A 22390-nucleotide genomic window follows, 5' to 3' on the forward strand; every position below is an offset into this window, starting at 1 on the left:
GCTACACAGTTGGGTTTAAACTAGATTGGATTTCAGTAAGGCATTCGACAAGGTTCCGCATTGTAGGCCGCTCTGGAAGGATAGATTGCATGGGATCCAAGGATAGAAAGCTGAATGGATAAAAAATTGGCTTCATGGAAAGAAGCAGAGGGTGATGGTGGAAGGTTGCTTCTCAGACAGGAGGCCTGTGACTAGTGGTGTGCCTCAGGATTCAGTGCAGGGCCCCGTTACTGTTTATCATCTACATCAATGATTTTGATGAGAACATACATGACAAGGTTAGCAAGTTTGCTGATGATACAAGAATGAGTGGTTTTGCAAATAGTGGAGATGGTGTGAAAGATTGCAGCAGGATCTTGATCGATTGGCCGGGTGGGCTGAGGAATGGTTGATGCAATTTAATACAGAGAAATGTGAGGTTGCATTTTGCAAGTCGAACATGGGCAGGACCAACCCAATGAATGGTAGGGCTCTGGGGAATGTTGTACGATACGATAAAACTTTATTCATCCCTGGAGGGAAATTGGTCTGCCAACAGTCACACCACACAAGGTACATGAAAACTTGAAATTAAAATTAAATGTGAGAAAAAAAGACAAGCGACTGTTGCCTGGCAGCCATGTGCACAGCACCTTCTCAGGACCGAACGTACAAAGAAACGAACGCTGGCTTATCCCCTGGACAGGGGATTCTAAAACTAGAGTGCCCCCTCCCCCACACCGGGTCCCATTGTTCTTCACGGCAGTTCCCCCAGGCCGGGTCCCCATTGTCTTCCCCTCCCACCCGACATGCTCATCGACTGCTGATTGCAGGTCGATCGCGAGGCCCCACCACCACAGAGGCATCCGTTGCCGCCGAGGCTCTCGCTGAGGATCCCATTGCCGTTGAGGCCTCACCACCACCGAGGATCCTGCTGCCGCAGAGGCTCATGCTGCCGCTGAGGTTCCTGGTGCCGCCGCCGAGGCTCCCATTGCCGCCACCACCGAGACTCCTTCGGCCCAGACAGGCCTCACCGCCCGGTTTCTCTGCAGCTCCCTTGGAGTCCTGTGGGGCGAGTCGGGCCTATTGGGGCGCATTCCATTCAGCGGCGTGGTTATTCGGCGGACACTGCCCCATAGAGCAGAGGGATCTAGGAGTACACGTGCATGGTTCCTTGAAAATCGAGTCGCAGGTAGATAAGGTCGTCAAAAAGGCTTTTGGTACATTGGCCTTCATCAGTCAGAGTATTGAGTATAGAAGTTGGGAGGTCATGTTGCAGTTGTATAAGATGTTGGTGGGAAAGCATTTAGAGTATTGTGATCAGTTCTAGGCACCATAAGTTCATAAGGAATAGGAAGTAGAATTAGGCCATTCGGCCCATCAAGTCTACTCTGGCATTCAATCATGGCTGATCTATCTCTCCCTCCTAACTACATTCTCCTGCCTTCTCCCCATAACCTCTGACATCTGTACTAATCAAGAATCTATCTAAGGTACACAAAATTGCTGGGGAAACTCAGCGGGTGCAGCAGCATCTATGGAGCGAAGGAAATAGGCGACGTTTCGGGCCGAAACCCTTCTTCAGACTCAAGATTCAAGAATCTATCTATCTCTGCCTTAAAATATCCATTGACTTGGCCTCCACAGCCTTCTGTGGACAAAGAATTCCACAGATTCTCCACCCTCTGACTAAAGAAATCTCTCCTCAACTCCTTCCTAAAAGAACGCCCTTTAATTCTGAGGCTATAACCTCTAGTCCTGGACTCTCCCATTAGAGGAAACATCCTCTCCACATCCACTCTATTCAAGCCTTTCACTATTCTGTAAGTTTCAATGAGGTCCTCCCTCATTCTTCTAAACTCCAGCGAGTACAAGCCCATGGCCAACAAATGCTCATCATATGTTAATCAACTCATTCCTGGGATCATTCTTGTAAACCTCCACTGGTCCCTCTCCAGAGCCAGCATTCCAAATTTGGCCTTACTAGTGCCTTATGGAGCCTCAACATTACATTCCTGTTCTTGTACACGCCCTCTTTAAATAAATCCTCGCATTGAGTTTGTTTTCTTTACTACCAAAAGTTTACTACCATGTTAGAGGAAAGATGTTGTCAAGCTGGAAAGGGTACAGAGAAGATTTACGAGGATGTTGCCAGGTCTTGAGGGTCTGAGCTATAGGGAGAGGTTGAGTAGTCTGGGACGCAGGAGGATGAGGGGGTGATCTTATAAAGGTGTATAAGATCATGAGAGGAATAGATTGAGTCATTTGCCCAGAGTAGGTGAATCGTGGACCAGAGGACATGGGTTTAAGGTGAAGCGGAAAACATTTAATAGGGAACTGAGGGGTATTTTTTTCCACACAAAGGGTGGTGGGTGTATGGAACAAGCTGCCTGAGGAGGTAGTTGAGGTTGGGACTATCCCAACGTTTAAGAAGCAGTTAGACAGGTACATGGAGTTGACAGGTTTGGAGGCATATAGACCAAACACAGGCAGGTGGGACTAGCGTTGCTGGGACATGTTGGCTGGTGTGGGCAAGTTGGGCCGAAGGGCCTGTTTCTACAATGTTTCATTTTGTGACTCTAAATTCAAGCAATTCTAGTGTCCATGATGCACTTACACCCCCCTCCCTTCACCCCTCTCTCACCCTCTCCCCACAGACCCCTCCCTCACCCCTCTCCCCTCCTTAACCCGTCTCACCCTCTTCTCCCCCTCACTGTCCACTCCCTCTCCCCCCCCCCCCCTCACCCTCTCCCCGCACGACAGTCCCCTTACTCCCCCTCCCCTCACAGCGCGGCAGCGGGCTGACGACAGGGGGCGGTACTCCCCAAGATCGTGAGATTGTGACGCCACAGAGGGGCGTCGGCCCCGCCCATCAACGACCGTTGGCCCTCTCGTCACAATCGTGGGGAGGACTGCCGCTGTGGGGGCGGGGCCGCAGCGAAGTGTTTGTGGGGGGCGGGGCCGCTGCTGTGTACGTGGGGGGCCGGGGCTACTGTAGTGAGTGTGGGGGCGGGGCTACTGTAGTGTCTGGGGACGGGGCTACTAGTGTGTGAGGGACGGGGCTACTGTAGTGTGTGGGGGGGGTGGGGGTGGGGTCACTGTGAAGTGTGGGGGGGCGGGGTTAGTGTAGTGTGTGGGGGGCGAGGTCACCAAAGATCTTTGGAGGTCACTGTGATGTGTGGGGGCGGGGCTACTGTAGTGTGTGTGGGGGCGGGGCTACTGTAGTGTGTGTGGGGGGGCGGGGCTACTATAAGTGTGTGGGGGGGCGGGGTCGCTGTAAGAGGGCGGGGCTATTGTAGTGTGTGGGGGCGGGGTTGCTGTAATGGAGGCGGGGCTACTGTAGTGCAGTATGGGGGGCGGGGCCACTGTAGTGTGGGAGGTGGGGTTGCTGTGAGGGGGGCGGGGCTACTGTAGTGTGGGGTGGCGGGGCTAGTGTAGTGTGTGTGTGGGGGGGGGCGGGGCTCCTGTGGTGTGTGGGGGGGGGGCGGGGCTACTGTAGTGTGTGTGTGTGTGGGGACGGGGGGCGGGGCCGCTGTAGTGACCGGGGCTACTGTAGTGTGTGTGGGGGGGGCGGGGCTACTGTAGTGTGTGTGTGGGTGGGGCGGGAGTCTCTCTGCCCGGGCGGGGTGGGGACGGAGCGGCGGCGGCAACGGCGGCAACGGCTATGGACCTGGATGCGGAGTGGACGGAGCGCGAGTTCCAGCAGATGGTGAAGGCTATCGGCGGCAGGGAGAGCATCTTCCTGATCGGGGAGGTGTGCGACAGCAGGGACTTGATGTTCCAGTTTGTCAATACCATGTTCCCGCGACATGGGAAAGTTTGCAGCAGAGTAGCGGAGCCGCGCTGCGAGGAGCCCAAGTCCGAGTGTGGGCTCGAACGTGAGAGTGAAAACTTACTCGACCCCTCCGCGAAAGTGACACAGATTGTTAACGGGAACAAGGAGCAGAGAATGATCAACGCCAGGTTAATTATCTTCCTCTTCCACCAAGACTTTATCTGTGACAAGCTGAACGACCTGGTGATCCGAGAGCTGCTGAAGGACGTGCGGTTGCGGTGCGGTTCATGGAAGGAGCTGCCCGCACTCATTGGGGTGGTGCACGCCGACTCTGCCAGCGGACAGCTCGGCATCGCCGTCCGCCTCGTCGAGTATTACCTGCGGACTATCTTCCACCGGCACCCCGGCGAGTGTGTGCAGGCACTGCCCTTCATCTCCAACCAGTCCGACTCTATGCTGGAGCTGAAAAAGACCACCTGTGTTGTTCTCCGAGCTGTGTCGGGCGTCACAGAAGGTACCAAGCTGCACTGGGTGTTAGTCAATGCTATCATAGGATGGGGTTTGTGTCGTTTATCTTATGTTTTACTGTGTAGTTAACCATTATACCCACCCTTGCCGATATACATCCTCCCCCCAGCTTTCCCCTTTATTTTTACCTCAACAATAATTTCGCAAACATGTTGCTATTACATTTTTGCTATGAAGAAATGTTGGATAACTGCAGTTCTTTTCTTTGAAACAGTTAGGTTGAAGGAAAACTTAATTCAGATGGGTGTTTATAAAAAAAAAAAACCTGCAATTCGCATAGAGCAGGGGTGGGGGGAACCTTTTCACGGTGGAAGGTCACTTTAAGTTAGCTGTAATCTAATAAGGCCGCATCCAAGAAACTTCAGTTAGATATACTTCAAAATGTACATTATTTTGTTAAAATAGCCCTCATGACTTACTAATGTTTTAATTGTGGCCGTCAGTCGGGGAGGATTATTTTGTTGAATCTTTGGTATTTTAAATACATTCATTTTAAGATAAAAATAAAAAATAATAAAAGATGAACAAAACACATTAATAATAAAAAGATTTGTTGTACAAAATTTGGATTCATTCAAAAGGCCGCAGGTTCCTTAGCTTAGAAGGCCGCAGGTTCCCCACCCCTGGCACAGAGGGTTGGTGAGTTTGGAGTGTAAATATTACGATAGTACCTGCCTCAACTGTTTTGATCAGTTCTTTTCACACCCCACATGTTATTTGTACCCTTCCGTATTTCGTTTCCTTCTACCCTGTCTCTTGGCCCAAAACATCGCCCATTCCTTCTCTCCAGAGTATGCTGCCTGTCTTGCTGAGTTACACCAACTTTTGGTGTCTATGTTTGGATTATCTTAAACTGTTTTGGTCTCCTTGCCCAAGAATTCCTGGTTCCAAAAATGCTGTGTTTTCTACATGAGGAGAGATTGTATAGGGCTGTAGACTCAAAGAACTGCAGATACGTTTACAAAAACCCCCACAAATTGCTGGACTAACTCGGTTGGTCAGGCCACGTCTCTGGAGAACCTGGCTAGGCAACGTTTTGGGTTGGGTAAGAGATTGCATTGGAGGGACAAAGCTGGAAGAGGTGGGGGCGGGGCAAAGCCTGGAAAATGAAAGGTGGATGCAGGTGAGGGAGACTTTGATTGGTCCAAACCTTTAGATCCCCTGCCCAATATTTCTGTCTCCTGTCCAAAATCAACAAACAGGACTGCTCCGCACATCCATGTGATAGGAGCAAAATTAGGCCATTTGGCCCATCATCTACTCCACCATTCAATCATGACTGATCTATCCCTCTCAACCCCATGCTCTTGCCTTCTCCTCATAACAGGACTGCTCCGCACATTGTTTCAGCCTCCCAGAACTCTCCAAATAACTTGATTACATCTTATCCTCCTTTGTCCAATCGACCTATATGTGAGGAACCTCATGTGCTCTTCACCACTTCAATAACTTCCAATTCCTAAGCCTCCATTGCCTCATTTTTTACCATGGACGTCCAGTCTCTTTACACTTCCATTCCCTAGTAGGAAGGTCTCGCGGCCCTTCAATTCTTAAACAGGGACACAATCAATTTTCCTTTACTAATACTCTCCTCTGCCTGGTGGTACTTATCCTCACCCTCAACAACTTCTCTTTTGACTCCACTCACTTCCTTCAAGTTAAAGGTGTAGCCATGGACACTTGCGTGGGCCTCAGCCAGTCTTTTTGTTGGTCACGTCAAACAGTCCTTATTCCAAACACTAGCACCAACCCCGACTCTTTCTGCACTACATCGGGGCTGCCTCCTGCACTCATGTAGAACTCATTTATTGCATTAACTTTACCACTAACCTCCACCCTTACGTCATATTTGCTTGGACTATCTTTGACATCTCTCTCTCTCCTTTCTTGATCTCAGTCTCCATCACAGGAGACAGATTGACCTATGGGTGACAGGGTGTCAGTGGTTATGGGGAGACGGCAAGAGAATGGGGTTGAGAGGGATAGATCAGCCATGATTGAATGGTGGAGTAGATGATGAGCCAAATGGCCTAATTTTGCTCCTATCACATGAAGATTAATCACTGTCATCTCATATAAACCCACTGACTCCCACAGATATCTGGACTGCATCTCCTCCCATCCTGTCTCTTGCAAAGATGCTATCCTACTCTCAACTTCTACATCTCTGCCGCATCCAGCACGCAAGATGAAGCTGTCCACACTGTAGGTTATACGAGATGTCCTCCTTCTCTAGTAAATGTGGTTGTCCCCCCCCCCCCTCAGCTATCGTAGATGGATCCCTCACCTGTGTCCAGTGGCGTAGCGTGGGGGGGGCCAGAGGGGCGGTTGCCCTGGGCGCTAAATTTTTGGGGCGCAAACAAATTGTTGGGTAAAAAAAAATTATAAAATTAAGAGGCCCGGGGATCCGTTGGAGCGAGGAGGAGTTACCTGGAGCTGTGAGTAAACCACAGCTGTCCCAGCTCCGAGTTCTGGTCGCCGCTGCCGCTGTCCCAGTTCCGCCATTAGGCTCGGCGCAGGCGGAGACGGGGGATACGACAAAAGAAGTCGCATCCCCCGAAGGAAGAGACCAAAAACGTGTTCCCTTCCCCCCCCCCGCCCCCGCCCCCTCGCCCCGCCTCCTCCCTCGCCCCGCCCCCTCCCTCGCCCCGTCCCTGCTCCGCCCCCTCCCTCGCCCCGCCCCGTCCCCGCCCCCTCACTCGCCCCGCCCCGTCCCCGCCCCCTCACTCGCCCCGCCCCGTCCCCGCCCCCTCACTCGCCCCGCCCCGTCCCGTCCCCCGCTAATGAGGAGGCGCAATACTTTAAACTGCCCCGGGCGCTCAAAACCCACCCTACGCCACTGCCTGTGTCTTCTCTATAACCTGTTCAGCTCTCATTCCTCTCCCCCGCCGATGGAACAAGGGTAGAATTCCCCAAGTCCTTATCTATCATTCCAACAGCCTCCGCATTGTTCTCGGATATTTCTGCCACCTTCAACGTGATTCTAGCACGAGTAACATCTTTCCATCCATACCGCTTTCTGCTTTCCATAGGGACCACTCCCACTACAACACCTTAGTTCACATCCATTCCCACCCCCTCCCCAGGTATTTTCTTCTGCAACCGCAGGAGATGTAATACCTGTCCCTATCCACAGTAGCCCTTCCAGGTGAGACAGAGGTTAACGTGCACCTCCTCTAACCTCATCCACTGCATTCAGTGCTCCTGACACGACCAAGGGTAGATTATGCGAACACCTGTATTCAGAGATGTTTACCCAGCCCAAGTTTGGAATATTGTTCAGGGCTGCATTGAGGGATTTCTGTATGGAATTCTTTATGCTCAAGAGCTGTGGGGTTTAGTCATTAAGGAAATCAAAGAATAACGGGATTGGGCTGGAAAATGCCATTGAGGCAAAAGATCAGCAATTATCTGAATGGCAGACAGTCTCAAACACGTCTATTCATGCTTCTATTCCCTTTGAGCGTCATAGTTCAGAATTCAGAGACTTCTGAGCTTCATATTTCAGAAGTCAAAGTTTGGTTGATGTAGATCTATAATTATTAGGATTAGATGAGAGATGAGGTAAATATTGTTTTACTATGAGGGTGGCAGAGGTCTGGAACTCACTGCATGAATGGGTGGGGGAGGCAGAACCCTCAGAACTTTGAAACATTACTTGGATGTGTACTTACAAAGCTGTAACCTTCAAGGCTCCGTCCTTGTAGTGGAACGTGGGATTAGCTTGGGTTTCATTTTTGATGAGGGCTGATTCAAATGCGTTGAATGGCCTCCTGTGTCATAGATTTTCTATGATGTTATTTGTAGTAAGAAGTTGTATTTTTCTGAATCAATCTCCCCCATAATTGTCTGACTCTACTATGTGAAATAGTGTGCGCGCTGCGCACATCATGAGGGCGAAGCGTGAAGTCCCTCGATGCCAGGGTCCAGGGCCCGCTTAAGGGCCCTGGAAGCTCTGGGGTTTTAGATGCTCTCTGATGCATTCTGAGCCTTATTTTGGAGCTTTTTGCACCAAATTTATGACCAATATTTCAGAAATTAACAGGAATCTGAGGTAGCTTTTTCACACAAAGGGTGCTGGGTGTATGGAACGAGGAGGTAGTTAAGGCTGGGACTATCCTAATGTTTAAGAGACATTTGGACACGTACATGGATAGGACAGATTTAGATGGATATGGGCCAAACGCGTGTGAGTGGGACTAGTTTACATGGGACATGTCGGTCGGTGTGGGTAAGTTGGGCTGAAGGGCCTGTTTCCACACTGCACCATTCTATGACTTAAAAGTTAAGAAGAAAAATGAATGTAGATAAGTAGAGCAGATTTGAAAGAGGAGTGAAATGTAAATGCAGAGAGAGATTTATGGGTGGAAAGGAACATAGGAAAGGACACAAAGTGCTGGAGTAACTCAGTGGGTCAGGCAGCATCTGCGGAGAATATGAATAGGCGACGTTTCACAGAGTGCTGGAGTAACTCAGCGGGTCAGGCAGCATCTCTGGAGAACATGGAAAGATGACATGTCACCGAGTGCTGGAGTAACTCAGTGAGTCAGGCAGCATCTCTGGAGATTATATTTCGGGTCAAGACCGTTCTTCAGTAATATTCATGATGTGGCATGCATAGACATTCCTGAATGTTACCCAAACCATCGTGAGGTGCTTGCCCCCTCCTATAATGTCTCTGCTGCCTTGGGTGGTGCAGGACCGGACATGAGCTTTGGGACATGGTGTGAAGCTGTTGCAGTCTGTCCCAGCCTGGTTAAAAACCTGGATGGAGTGGATGTGGAGAGGATGTTTCCACTAGTGGGAGAGTCGAGGACCAGTGGCCACAACCTCGGAATTAAAAGACATTCCTTTAGGAAGGAGATGAGCAGGAATTTCTTAAGTCAGAGGGTGGTGAACTGTGGAATTCATTGCCACAGACAGCTGTGGAGGTCAAGTCAATGGGCATTTTTCAGGAGGAGATTGATAGATTCTTGATTGGTATGGGTGTCAGAGGTAATGGGGAGAAGGCAGGAGAATGGGTTTGAGAGGGAAAGATAGAGTCATAAGAGTGATACAGTATGGAAACAGACCCTTCGGCCCAGCATGTCCCATCTGCACTTGTCCCACCTGCCCACGTTTGATTCATATCCCTCCAAACCTGTCCTATCCATGTACCTGTCTGACTGTTTCTTAAATGTTGCGATAGTACCCCCTTCAACTACCTCCTCTGGCAGCTTGTTCCATACACCTACCACCCTTTGTGTGAAAAACATACCCCTCAGATTCCAATTAAATCTTTTGCCGTTCACCTTAAACTTATGTCCTCTGCTCCTTGATTCACCTATTCTGGGCAAAAGACTCAACCATATCTATTCAAATCATGATTTTATACACCTCTATTAGATCATCCCTCATCCTCCTGTGCTCCATGAAATAGAGTCCCAGCCTACTCAACCTCTCCCTATAGCTCTGGCCCTCTAATCCTGGCAACATCCTCGTAAATCTTCTCTGTACCCTTTCCAGTTTGATGACATCTTTCCTATAACATGATGCCCAGAACTGAACACAATACTCTGAATGCGGCCTCACCAACTTCTTATGCAACTGCAACATGACCTCCCAACTTCTATACTCAGCCTGACCCGCTGAGTTACTCCAGCACTCTGTGAAACGTCACAGAACAGGGCAAGATTAGCAAGTTTGCTGATGATACAGATGTGAGTGGTTTTGCATATAGTGAAGATGGTTGTGAAAGATTGCAGCAGGATTTGGATCAATTAGCCAGGTGGGCAGAGGAATGGTTGATGGTTGCATGGTTCCTTGAATGTCGTGTCGCAGGTATATCAGGTGGTCAAACCGTATTTTGGCACTTTGGCCTTCATCAGTCAGAGTATTGAGTATAGAAGTTGTGAGGTCATGTTGCAGTTGTATTAGACGTTGGTGAGACCGCATTTAGAATATTGTGTTCAGTTCTGGGCACCATGTTATAGGAAAGATGTCAAATTGAAAAGAGTACAGAGATCTCCATCCTGGATCAATCCAATCAGGGATGTGCCGTCCGCAAGCTTGAGAAGCTTGACAGAGGTGTCTGTGGAGGTGCAGTCATTGGTGTGGCGAGAGTAGAGGAGAGGGGAGAGTATGCATCTTGCGGCGCTCCTATGCTGAGCGTTTGCGGGTCCGAGATATGCTTTCCTGCCTCACATGCTGCTTCCTGTCTGTCAGGGGTTCAGGCACAGTCAACTCAGAAAGTTTGGAGCGTTGTAGCTCTGGCACAATGGTGTTGAATGCAGAGCTAAAATCAACAAACAAAATCCTCGCATAGGTCCCCTGGCGGTCTAGGTGCTGGAGGATGAAGTGCAGGCCCAGATTGACTGCATCATCCACAGATCTATTGGCCCAATATGCAAAATGCAGAGAGTTCAGCAGAGGGATTGTGATATTTTTCAGATTGGCCAGCACAAGCCTTTCAATGGTCTCCATGACTACAGAGGTCAGTGCGACAAGCCTGTAGTCATTAAGACCAGTAATCCTTACCTTTTTGGGTACAGGGACAATAGTGGAGACTTTGAAGCAGGCAGGGACCGTGCACCTTTGCAGGGACTGGTTAAAAATGAGTAATTGGGTGTGAAGTGTTGGTGGGGGTGGGAAAGGGTCCACTCTTTTCATACTGGACTCATGCCTTAAGTAGGTGTGAGGTGGTGAATGGGAAGGAGAGGGTGCACGGACCATTCTTTGAAGACTGGGGTCTGGCTGTGTTTGTTGGGGAGGGGGTACCAGGGTTACGTTTCTGATTTTCAAACCTGCAGTAAAACTCATTCAGGTTGTTCGTCAGCTGACGGTTGTCCAAAGAGCGGGGGGCTTTCCTCTTATAGCTGGTGATTTCTTGCATGCCCTTCCAAACTGAAAAAGAGTCACTAGCTGAGAACTTGCTCCTCAACTTCTCAGAGTACCTTTCCTTGGCAGCTCCGATTCCTCTTCTCAGCTCTTTATCAATTAGGCTATCTTTTAACTCTTTAACGATTAGGCTATCGGCTTGACGCTTATCGGCTTGCCCCCCCCCCCCCCCTCCCCCGATCTCGAAATGGAAATGTTACATCTGTATATAATGATCCCATTAAAATGTATATTTATGTCACAAACTATGGAATTCATATTTTTCAGTATTATCAAGGAAAATAAAGCAGTTCCAATTGTTTGATATTATTTGATATTGTTTCATATTACTCATATGGAGGAGAAAATATAATAGGTCTAAAACCTACCTTAATTTTGTAATCTCACTAAAGATAATCCCCCTTTCCCTCTTCCCTCCCCATCTCTCTCTCTCTCTCTCCCCTCCCTTCCCCTCTCTCTCTCCCCCTCCCACATCCCCCCCCCGTCTTTCTGGCCGGGGGGACGAAGATGAAGGTGGCGTGGGCCCAGCGGGGGTGGCGTGGGCTCAGCAGGGGTGGCGTGGGCCCAGCAGGGGTGGCGTGGGCCCAGCAGGGGTGGCGTGGGCCCAGCGGGGGTGGCGTGAGCCCAGTGGGGGTCAGCGGGGGTGGTATGGGCCCAGCGGGGGTGGCGTGGGCCCAGCAGGGGTGGCTTGGGCCCAGCAGGGGTGGCGTGGGCCCAGCGGGGATGGCTTGGGACCAGCGGGTGTGGCGTGGGCCCAGTGGGAGTCAGCGGGGGCGGTGTGGGCCCAGCGGGGTTGGCGTGGGCCCAGCGGGGGTGGCGTGGGTAATACACAAAGTTCTGGAATAACACAGTGGACCAGACAACATCTCTGGAGGACATAGATAGGCAACATTTTGGGGTAGGACTCTTATTCACACTAGAATATGAGGTGCTGTTCCTCCAGTGTGCATGTGGCCTCACTCTGACAGAGGAGGAGACCCAGGACAGAAAGATCGGTACAGGAATGGGAAGGCGAGTTAAAGTGGTTAGCAACCAGGGGATCCAGCAGGCCTTGGAGACCAAGTGCAAGTGTTCAGTGAAAGGGTTGCCTAGTCTGCGCTTGGTCTTGCAGATGTAAAGGAAACCACATCAGGAGCACCAAATGCAGTCGTGGTGGCTTTCTCTCGAGGTCGAGGATGATTGTTTACGTTCTGTTGTTTTATGGGCTCTCAGGTGGCCTATGAGTCCAATCCTATCTTTGAAAGTTCTTCGGCATTCAGGACAGGTAATTCCAGATGGCAGATCGGGCTTTGGTTGTGGCTGCCTCTCTTTCCGTTTTCTTCTCATTTCTTCTAATTCTGCACATCTCTTGGCTTCGAAGGTCCTTCTTGGATGATGGTTTGCCAGAGTTTCCTGTCCTTGGCATTGGTTTCCCAATTGTCAATGTCGATTTCACATTTCCTCATGGTGGCTTTCAAGGCGTCTTTGAATCTCTTGAGTTGCATGGGAAAGCACCTGGGCAGCGGGCGGTTTGAGTGCGTAGACATGAGTGAACCAAGGAGTTGTGGAGAGAGTGGTCACTATGGAATGGGTAAAGAGGTGGGGATGGGAAGATATGTCTAGTGAGACCACGTTGTAGGTGGCGGAAATGTTGGAGAGTGATGTTGGATATGGCGGTTGGGGAGGTGAAAAGTAAGGACCTGAGTAACTCTATCCTTGTTCTATCTGGGGGGAGGAGGAGCAAGAGCAGACGTCTAGGACACAGGAGATGTTGGTGGGGGATCCATATCAGCTAGGGTGAAAGCACATTGACTAAAGAAAGATGATTTCTTGGATGTGGAAAAGCTCATCTTGGGAGCAGATGCAGCAGAGATGGAAAAATTGAGGGTAGTGGATGGTGTCCTTGCATGAGGCAGGGTGGGAGGAGGTCATCAAAATAACTGTGGGAGTCAGTGAGTTTATAGTTGACATCAGTCGATAGTCTGTGCCCTGTAATGGAGACAGGGACATCGAGAAAGAGAGAGGTGTCTGAGATAGTCCAAGTAAATTTGAGGACAGGGTGAGTTAGTGATGAAATCAACGAGTTCTGCAAGAGCAACCCGATGTAGTGTCAGAAGGCTAGTGTCAGAAGCTAGTGCCCAAAACGTCGCCTATCCATGTCCTCCAAGAGATGCTGCCTGACCTGCTAAGCTACTCCAGCATTTTGTTTTACAATCAGTAGATGTAATAGATATGGGCTTTAAAAAAAAAAAGAATACTAGTGCAGTTTAAATCAGTTCTGATTTTTTTTTCTTCTCTGCTCACGTTGAAGGTGCAGTGGATTTGTGAAGCAGTTCATTACTCAGTTGGCCAGTTGTATTACAACAGAAACCCTTAAAACAAACAACAAATAAGAATATACACAACTATCTGAACTTTCAAACATCTGAATCCTCTGGATTCTACTTCTTTGTTTACTCTTCAATAATGATTAATATTTAGTCAATAGCAGACTCCTAACAGAACGGAGTGATGTCTATCTGCGTGATTTGAAAGCTGGAATTCCACTTGGATTGTTAGGACTTGTTATCAACTAGTAGTTCTGTTTCTGTACATTAATTGGATCTGCTAACTAAAATAAAAAGATAATTAAATGGATAAAAATTAGCACCCCTCTTTAATTCCCGCTATCTTCAAAACCCAATACCACTCCTTCAAATAAAAATGGAACCTGATCCTTGTGATAACGGAGTTAAGAAGGAGCAACATTTGTGTCAATGAACCTTACTCTGTTGGCAACAAATCGAATGCAATGTTTCAAATGTGCTTTCAGTCTAGTCATATCTGAACTTCATAAATTCAGTACTCAGCCAGCAACTGGATACATTTAGAGTAATTGACCTAGAAATAGTGGATGGATTGGTGATTATTTTCCAATGTTCAATAGATTCAGGATCAGTCCCTGTGGATTGGAGGATAGCTAATGTGATCTCTCTTTTCAAGAAAGGAGCAGGAGAGAAAACGGGGAATTACAGACCAGTTAGATTGACTTCGGTGATGGGAAAGATGCTGGTCAATTATTAAAGAGGTAATAATGGGGCATTTGGATAGCAATAAAAGGATCAGTCCAAGTCAACATGGATTTATGAAAGGGAAATCATGCTTGACTAATCTTCTGTAATTTTTTGAGGATGTGACAAGTAAAATGGATGAAGGGGAGCCAGTGGATGTAGTGTATCTAGACTTTCAGAAAGCCTTTGATAAGGTCCCACACGGGAGACTGGTGACTAAAATTAGAGCGCATGGTATTGGGGGTAGGGTGTTGATATGGATAGAATATTGATTGGCAGACCGGAAGCAAAGAGTAGGAGCAACGGATCTTTTTCAGAATGGCAGGCAGTGGCGAGTGACGTGCCGCAAGGCTCGGTGTTGGGGCCGCAACTCTTTACCATATATATTAATGATTTGGAAGAGGGAATTAGGAGCAACACTAGCAAGTTCGCGGATGACACAAAGCTGGGTGGCAGTGCGAACTGTGAAGAGGATGTTAAGAGGTTGCAGGGTGACCTGTACAGGTTGAGTGAGTGGGCAGATGCCTGGCAGATGCAGTATAATATAGATAAATGTGAGGTTATCCACTTTGGCGGCAAAAACAAGGGGGCAGATTATTATCTCAACGGGGTTAGGTTAGGTAAGGGGGAGGTACAGCGAGACCTGGGCGTCTTTTTACACCGGTCACTGAAAGTTGGCGTGCAGGTACAGCAGGCAATGAAGAAAGCTAATGGAATGTTGGCCTTCATAACGAGAGGATTTCAGTATAAGAGTAGAGAGGTTCTTCTGCAGTTGTATAGGGCTGTGGTGAGACCACATCTGGAGTATTGTGTACAGTTTTGGTCTCCTCATTTGAGGAAGGACATCCTTGTGATTGAGGCAGTGCAGCGTAGGTTCACGGGATTGATCCCTGGGATGGCGGGACAGTCATATGAGGAAAGATTGAAAAGACTAGACTTGTATTCACTGGAGTTTAGAAGGATGAGGGGGTATCTTATAGAAACATATAAAATTATAAATGGACTGGACAAGCTAGATGCAGGAAAAATGTTCCCTATGTTGGGCGAGTCCAGAACCATGGGCCACAGTCTTAGAATAAAGGGGAGGTCATTTAAGACTGACCTTGTACCGTGCCCCCTTCTACACCTCAATTGCACCTTTCTCCCCACTTTCAGAGCTCTGTCTCCGATACCAAAAGTTCCTCAATACATTCTGTTGTGCAAGAAGAAAAATGTTTAACGTTTTTAGGCAAAAGGAATATTTGTTCACTTCTACCATTCTTATAGACATTATGTATGTCATGAAGTTAAGAGTGATTGTCATCTGTACTGGCACCAACAATTCTTACTTGCTGCAACTTAACAGCCCTTAAGTGCAATAACATAAATAAATGTATAATAATCAAAAATACAATAAATTAATAGCGTAATACTAAGTGACCATAATAGTGCAAAACCGATGTCCGTTGTGCCTGCAAAGATACAATGAGAAAAGCAATCGGGTCATTAAATGAACTATTTTACTTTGATGAAATCCAGACACCACAAAACCCTCTTTATTTACAGATGTAAAGAAAAGAAGACAGACGTGTTTTCCTGAATTTTTTTGCTTCTTGGGGAATACCAGAAGACGTAGAGAAGACAGGGATGTCGATAACATCCGGAATAGTATAGAAAAAGAAGGTACGTAGAAAATTATAATATAACTTTATTTATTAATAGGTGCTAAATTTTGCAAGTTTAAATTTGCATTTGGTGTTTTTTGATAAAGTATATTTTCATGCACCCTTCATGGAATCACGGCGTGTGAAGGGAGGAGACTATCAAGTTGAAGCAGAAAACAAACTACTGGAGGAACTCAGTGGGTCAGGAAACAGCTGTAGAGGCAAAGAGACTGAATGAGGGGGCATGTTCCTCGTGCCAAGGGAACTGCAAAAATTCACCCCACCCACTTTGGAGCTGCAGACAGGTGCCTGTGGCAGAAGATAGTAAGGAAGCTCACTGAAGGTGATCAGTACAATTTAAAGAGTATCTGCATTTTCCAGAAGCTTGTAGTGCAACCATAGGCTCTTCCCCATTGCTTCTATGTAGACTAACGGAAAAGGGTATAAAGTTGCTTCTCCTTGAGTATGGAGTTTGGGTGATCTCCCTAATGCAGCAGTGATCATCAAATATGAGACGTGGCAGAGACCAGTAATTCAGTCTGGCACAATCTCAAGATTAGGAACTGAGTTTGACAGTGATCTTGTCCCTCTCAGGTGAAGCAGTCAAGCACACCTGTGAGGCTGAAAATGCAGACATCCTTAAATTGTATTTGTATTCATGACCATCAGATAGTTTTCTTACAATCTTTTGCCGGGAGCACCAGGCTGTAGCTCTGGAGTGGGTGGGGCGAATCATTGCAGCCGCCTTGGCACAAAGAACATGTCCCCCAAACATTTAAGATGTAACTGACTTTATCTAGAGAAAACATTGATGTTCCTGATGAAATTCTTGAACAATAGCGACGAAGAACTTCAGTCACAAATCAACTCATCATCCACACCTGGGAAGAGGAAGATATACCAGGGGACCTTGGAGATGGTGTAATGACCATCTTCAAGAAAGGAGGAGTCCAATTTGTGGTCATTGCAAATTGGGATTCTGCTGTTATTGTCAAAGCCCTCCTAAAATGCTCTTCCGACTGGCTGAATAACTGTTTTCCAGATTGCAGTATATATTCCACCTATTAGAGAAGTATAATGGACATGACAACTTCAAGAAAAAAAGTGTGGAGCAGTTTCTATCATTGCGCATGGCCTTTATTGATTTCACTAAAGCTTTTGACCCCATTAGCTAGGAGGAATGTTGGAGGGCTCCTTAAATTTGCCAATCCGCAGAAAATTGTCTTCATCTTATATTTGCTTTCCATCTTAAAACCCAAGTCAATCCCAGTGAAGACTAGTATCAAATGCTCTTATAATATCAGCTATGTCAATCTCTGTGTGCAGAAAATAGAATGCAAATATTTTAGATGTATTGTCATTTAGTATGTTTATAAATTACTAAATTCATGTTAATTCTGCAGATAATTATGACTGATGAGACCTAATTATTCTGCTACAATTGCTGCTCAGTTGAGATTATGTAGTTCTGGGAACTGTAACCTTTTAAATATTTAGAAAATTATATATCTTGGGATGTAGTATTGCATTAAGGTGGACTAGGTACCCTAAGAACAATATATACCATCTACATGGTATTGGCCTGCAGTCATTCTGTAACAAAGGAGTAGTGGAAAGTAGATTCTGTTCCCCACAGCAATTTAGTCATGTGCTGGCCCACAATATGACGATGGGAATTCAGCGTTTGAATTCATTTTATTACAATAGCATAAAGTCCAGTATGCTTGCATACTTAGCTGGGTGTGGATCATGGAGAAGATGTTCTTTTTAACTGTTATTGTAATTAATATTGATGACATTGAATATTGGAGATTATGTGGACTGCAAGTCTTTTTAAACAGCTACTTCTTGTCCTCTGACTGTTAGAATTTTACTAAAAGCAATTTAAATACCCGGGTTTGCTATGGGTTGAATGTTTTGACTTTACCATTTCTGCAAGTGTCTTTTGTAAATTTGGAGTACTGTTTGCCCAGCTGTTGTAAGGGTATGATTAAACTGGAAAGGGAGCAGAGGAGATTTACGAGGATGTTACTGTGCCTGGAAGGTTTAAGGTGTAGACTGGATGGGCCAAGTCTTTTTCCCTGGAGTATGGGAGGTCAAGGAGTGATCATATACTGTAATAGCACAGTCATTTCCTCAGGGTAGAGGAATATAAAGTTTTAGGGCACAGGTTTAAGGTGAGAGGAAAAAAGACTCAAAATGAAATGAGGGGCAACTTTTTCACAAACATGGTGAGGCATATAAATGAACGAGCTGCTCAAGGAGGTGGTGGAGCTGGGTGAATTAGGACATTTAAAAGACACCGTACAAGCACATGGATAGAAAATGTTTGGACTTTGGAGGGATGTGCATGTGGGAATAGTTAGGTTACGAAACTTCAACTAGTTAGGCCGAAGGGCCTAATTCAGTGCTCTTCTAATCCTATGACTATGTAAAATGAGTTATTGCTGCCTCTCTCTATCCTGTTCCGACTGAATAAAGCTTCATTAATTAGTACCGTGAAAGAGTGAATGTGAGGTCTGTTTTCCATATCACTGTATTTCCCTTATGACATTCAACTGTGACTGAAATTTGCTGTTGGAGGCAGAGTAGAAGGAATGTTCTACTCCATCTCTTCTCAGGTGTGATGCCTGTGCTGGTTTCTCTGGTCTGTTGTCTATCCTGTCACATTGATGAATGGACTGATCGATGAATTGTCAGACAGGAAAACGGAAAATCTATACATTTGGAGTTTATAACATTTGTAAATATGAAATCATATTTTAAATATTACTTTACATCATTAGTTGAAATAATTGCATCTTTTTTTTAGGAATATCGAAGGATGCTGAGAAAGATTTTGCTTCACAACAATTGACAGTGGGGTCACACATGGCTGATGTTTGTAAAAGTGACCTGCAGATCAACTCCAATGGAAATAATGAACTGAATATAGAAACTGAAGTTTAAATCACTTTTTCTACGCATTTATTACAAAGTGATAGAACCTTCTGAGAAAAGCAAATTAAATAGTTGTTTTTCCATTTCCATGAGGTTTTTTCATTGTACTAGTTGGGAAGAGTTGGTATTCCAGAACAATGTGAAAAAATATTATGAATATTCAGATCACGCATTTAAATAACATAATATTTGCATTCAATTTTTAGATTTTTAATTCACTATAATCCAATGACAAAAACATAGGTGAAGAACCTAATGATAATCTACCCAACAGCCATTGGAATTAACACTTGTTGACAATGATAAAACTACATCTTAATGCCTGGAAGGTGCTGGCCAGGTAAATGAAAATATTCAAAATTGGAAAAGGTCTGCCAGGAACTATTTCTAATCTATCTTTTTTCACTCATCGCATTTCTGGCAATAATAATTCACCCGAGTTAAAAATCTATCCATAAAGACCACAAGTATATTTTGCATACCAATAAAGCTAACATTTTTGATACACTATTTTAAAAAGACACGTTTAGTGTGCATCAGCAAACTTCTACTAACTAGTCTGCTGTTGATGTAAATTTTTATATGAAGTTAATTTATTCCTGTAATTAGTTTATTCACGAAAAACAAAATATTGTGTCTTTTTATAATAATTTAATAGAAAAGGGTTGAGAAAATGCTGAATTATTTGTTGTAAAGATGACGCACATCATTAAGATTAACAATTTGATAATTGCTAAACTAATATAAAATTACAGTTGGAATTTTGGAGTCACGCAATTTGATTTGTGAACGAAACAGAAATTGTTTCCTTTGAATTTTAATTAAGGGTGCAAATTAATCAAAGATTTTTTGTAATTATCTTTGTGCTACTAGAGACGCATAGAGCACCTATTTTAACTTTTGTCAGAGAAGATTACATGTTGCTATTGCCATAAGATCCATTTATATGAAGTGAAAGAGAATGTCCCATTGATAATACCTGGATGGGCAAATATAAATGTTGTATGAATAGTGAGGTAACTATGCAAGCGGTCTCCTGTAATCAGTGGTATAATCTAGCATTGGGCTAATGTTAAAGCACCATTCTACAGTACAATAGGGAATGAGATACAAACATCATGCAGCGGTCTGCTTCCACAACATTGTCGGCTACTCCGAGTATAAAATGTGGGCCACATGTGGGAGAATGATATTTGGAAGAAAATCACTACCAGCTGAGATGAAGTGCTACTAGTATTTATTTTTGGGACCAAATGTTTGAAATAATGGTCTGTTCAATGGGGTTGTTACATGTTTGCGTACACAAGTTTACAAAATACAGTCAGCAGCTGATTATCTACCAATATATGCCTATTGCATTTATTATTGCCGACACGTTACCAGTCTGGACTAAAATAGTTGAACTAAAGTTAACTCCAAAAGTCTATTTACTTCTTGTCCTTTGGTAAATTTAGATTGTGCATCTTAGTCTTGGCCACTCCCTTCATATCTTTGCAGCTTAGGCAATACGGTTTAGGTAAAATAAATCAATAAAGGATTGGGTCATTTTCAATTGTTTCAGAATCGAATGGTGTAGAAAAACCTAGGCAATTTAATATTGATGCCAAAATATTGGAAGTTAATTTATAACTCCCAATAAGTGTAGCCATTAATAAACCGAGCCCAGTAAATTAAGCCACGATGGTCCTTTTTCTCCGTGATTTACGGGGATGATTTATGTTGAATGGGTGAAATTGAATTTTGCTTTTACATGCAAAAGAAAATGACATATGCACTTCTTCAATCCAGCTATTGGTCTTGAATTTCTACATAATGCATTATTTGTCTGAAAACAAATTTATAATAGGAATATAAATGGTTTACATTATTCAAATATAAAACAAAACTGTACTTCAGGCTGGATTAGTTTAATGTTTTTAAAATATCTCATCTTTTACTCAATGATGCTGTGTATTGGAAAAGAATACATTTCAGAAATTAAATCTATCCATTTGTTGTAATGATGTGTAGATTTGAATCATTAAATAAATAAGCTGTGGACAATACCGATTAGTTCATTGCAATTTGTGCTTTATACGAGTGATGTTGAAAATCAAAAGTAAATGAACAGTGTTCAATGCGGAACTGAAAAAATCGTTTTTCTGTCAGTGTCGTTACTTAGTTTAAAAATCAAAGCAACATCTCACCAACAATGTAAAATAAGGTAGTTTTCTTTATCATTTATTTATTAAAACACAAAATATGTTTAATATAGCATTGATATTGCCACATACGATTCTTCTCTACAATTTTACCTTTACAAGGAGAGATCAAATGCAACATTCTCAAAACAAAGTTATTTCTCCCCTTGTACCCTCTATCCTCCTATTGTCCTTCACTCACTGTTGTAGGTTCAAACTGTTCTGAAATGAAATAGACATTGTTCATTTCTCTGCATCGTCTATTAGTGAAAAATACATCTTTGTCCTCATTCAAGGTCACTTCAATATTCAATATCCCAAGTATTGGGCAAATGCATTAAGTACAATGCTTTATAAATTATTTTATTAAAATATTAGCTTTAAAATAGTTCTATTAGCTTTAAGATAGTTATGAATATTAGCCTTAAGATAGTTATGGATAAAGACAGGGCCTGTGAATTAAGATTTGAAATTGAGGCAAGCCCAACTTTAGTATTAGACAGGAATTTGCTCAAGTTGATTAGAGCAGGTTGTCTGCAGGAAAAGGAATGTATGGAAAGTGGGATGCTTTTAAAAACTGATGTTCTGGGTATGCATGTTCCAGTTAGAGAGAAAGGCAAGGCAGGTGGGAGTAAGGAAGCTTGGATGACAAGAAATTGTGGTTCTGGTCAAGAAAAAGTAGGCATGGGACAGGTATAGGCAGCTGGGATCAAGTATATCTCTGGAGGAGTTTCGGGAACTGAGGAACACAATAAAGAAGGAAATCAGGAGGGCAAAAAGAGGTCTGGCACTCAGTTACAAAACATTTAAACTCCCATTCCCATACTGATCTTCTCCACTGTCAGAGTGAGGTCACACACAAATTGGAGGAACAGCACCTCATATTTTGCTTGGGCGCCTTGCAACCCAGTGGCATGAACGTTGATTTCTCTAATTCAAGTAACTCCAGAATTCCTTCCCCCTTCTCTCCTGCACCCTGGTCATTCATTCATTCAACTAGTAGGATAAGTTTATTGGCCAAGTATTCACATACAAGGAATTTGCCTTGGTGCTCTGCCCGCAAGTGACAACATGACATACAGTGACAGTTAGGAATGACACATAAAACATTAATAATAAAACATTATTGATTAAACACTGTTCCACTGTTCACATCCTTGTAACCTGTTGTTAGCACATCTTCCCCAGCCAACAATGGGCCATTCTGGACTCCACCCTTCCTGAGGTCATCTGTTGCTGACCTTGTTTTGTTCAGGTCTTCCCTATCTTTCAGTCTGAAGAAGGGTTCTGATCCGAAACATAACCTATTCCTTTTCTCCAGAGATGCTGCCTGACCCGCTGAGTTACTCCAGCATTTTGTGTCTATAGTTGTGCACTAGTTTATTTTTATGGTTGGCTTGGAATCTTTGCATTTTTCACATTTTGGAGTTAGGGAGTTCC

General features: G+C 45.0%; 1 protein-coding gene across 1 annotated transcript; it reads left to right on the forward strand.

Moving 5' to 3' along the window:
* The first annotated feature begins 3610 nt into the window (after positions 1–3610).
* LOC116980049 lies at positions 3611–20815 on the forward strand. Its single transcript, XM_033032120.1, has 3 exons — positions 3611–4268; positions 15733–15849; positions 18643–20815. Exons 1-3 carry the CDS (start codon positions 3644–3646, stop codon positions 18777–18779), a joined length of 879 nt encoding a protein of 292 aa, XP_032888011.1. The 5' UTR covers positions 3611–3643; the 3' UTR covers positions 18780–20815.
* Positions 20816–22390: the final 1575 nt, after the last annotated feature.

The sequence above is a fragment of the Amblyraja radiata genome, chromosome 13 (assembly GCF_010909765.2).
Source record: "Amblyraja radiata isolate CabotCenter1 chromosome 13, sAmbRad1.1.pri, whole genome shotgun sequence".
NCBI lineage: Eukaryota > Metazoa > Chordata > Chondrichthyes > Rajiformes > Rajidae > Amblyraja > Amblyraja radiata.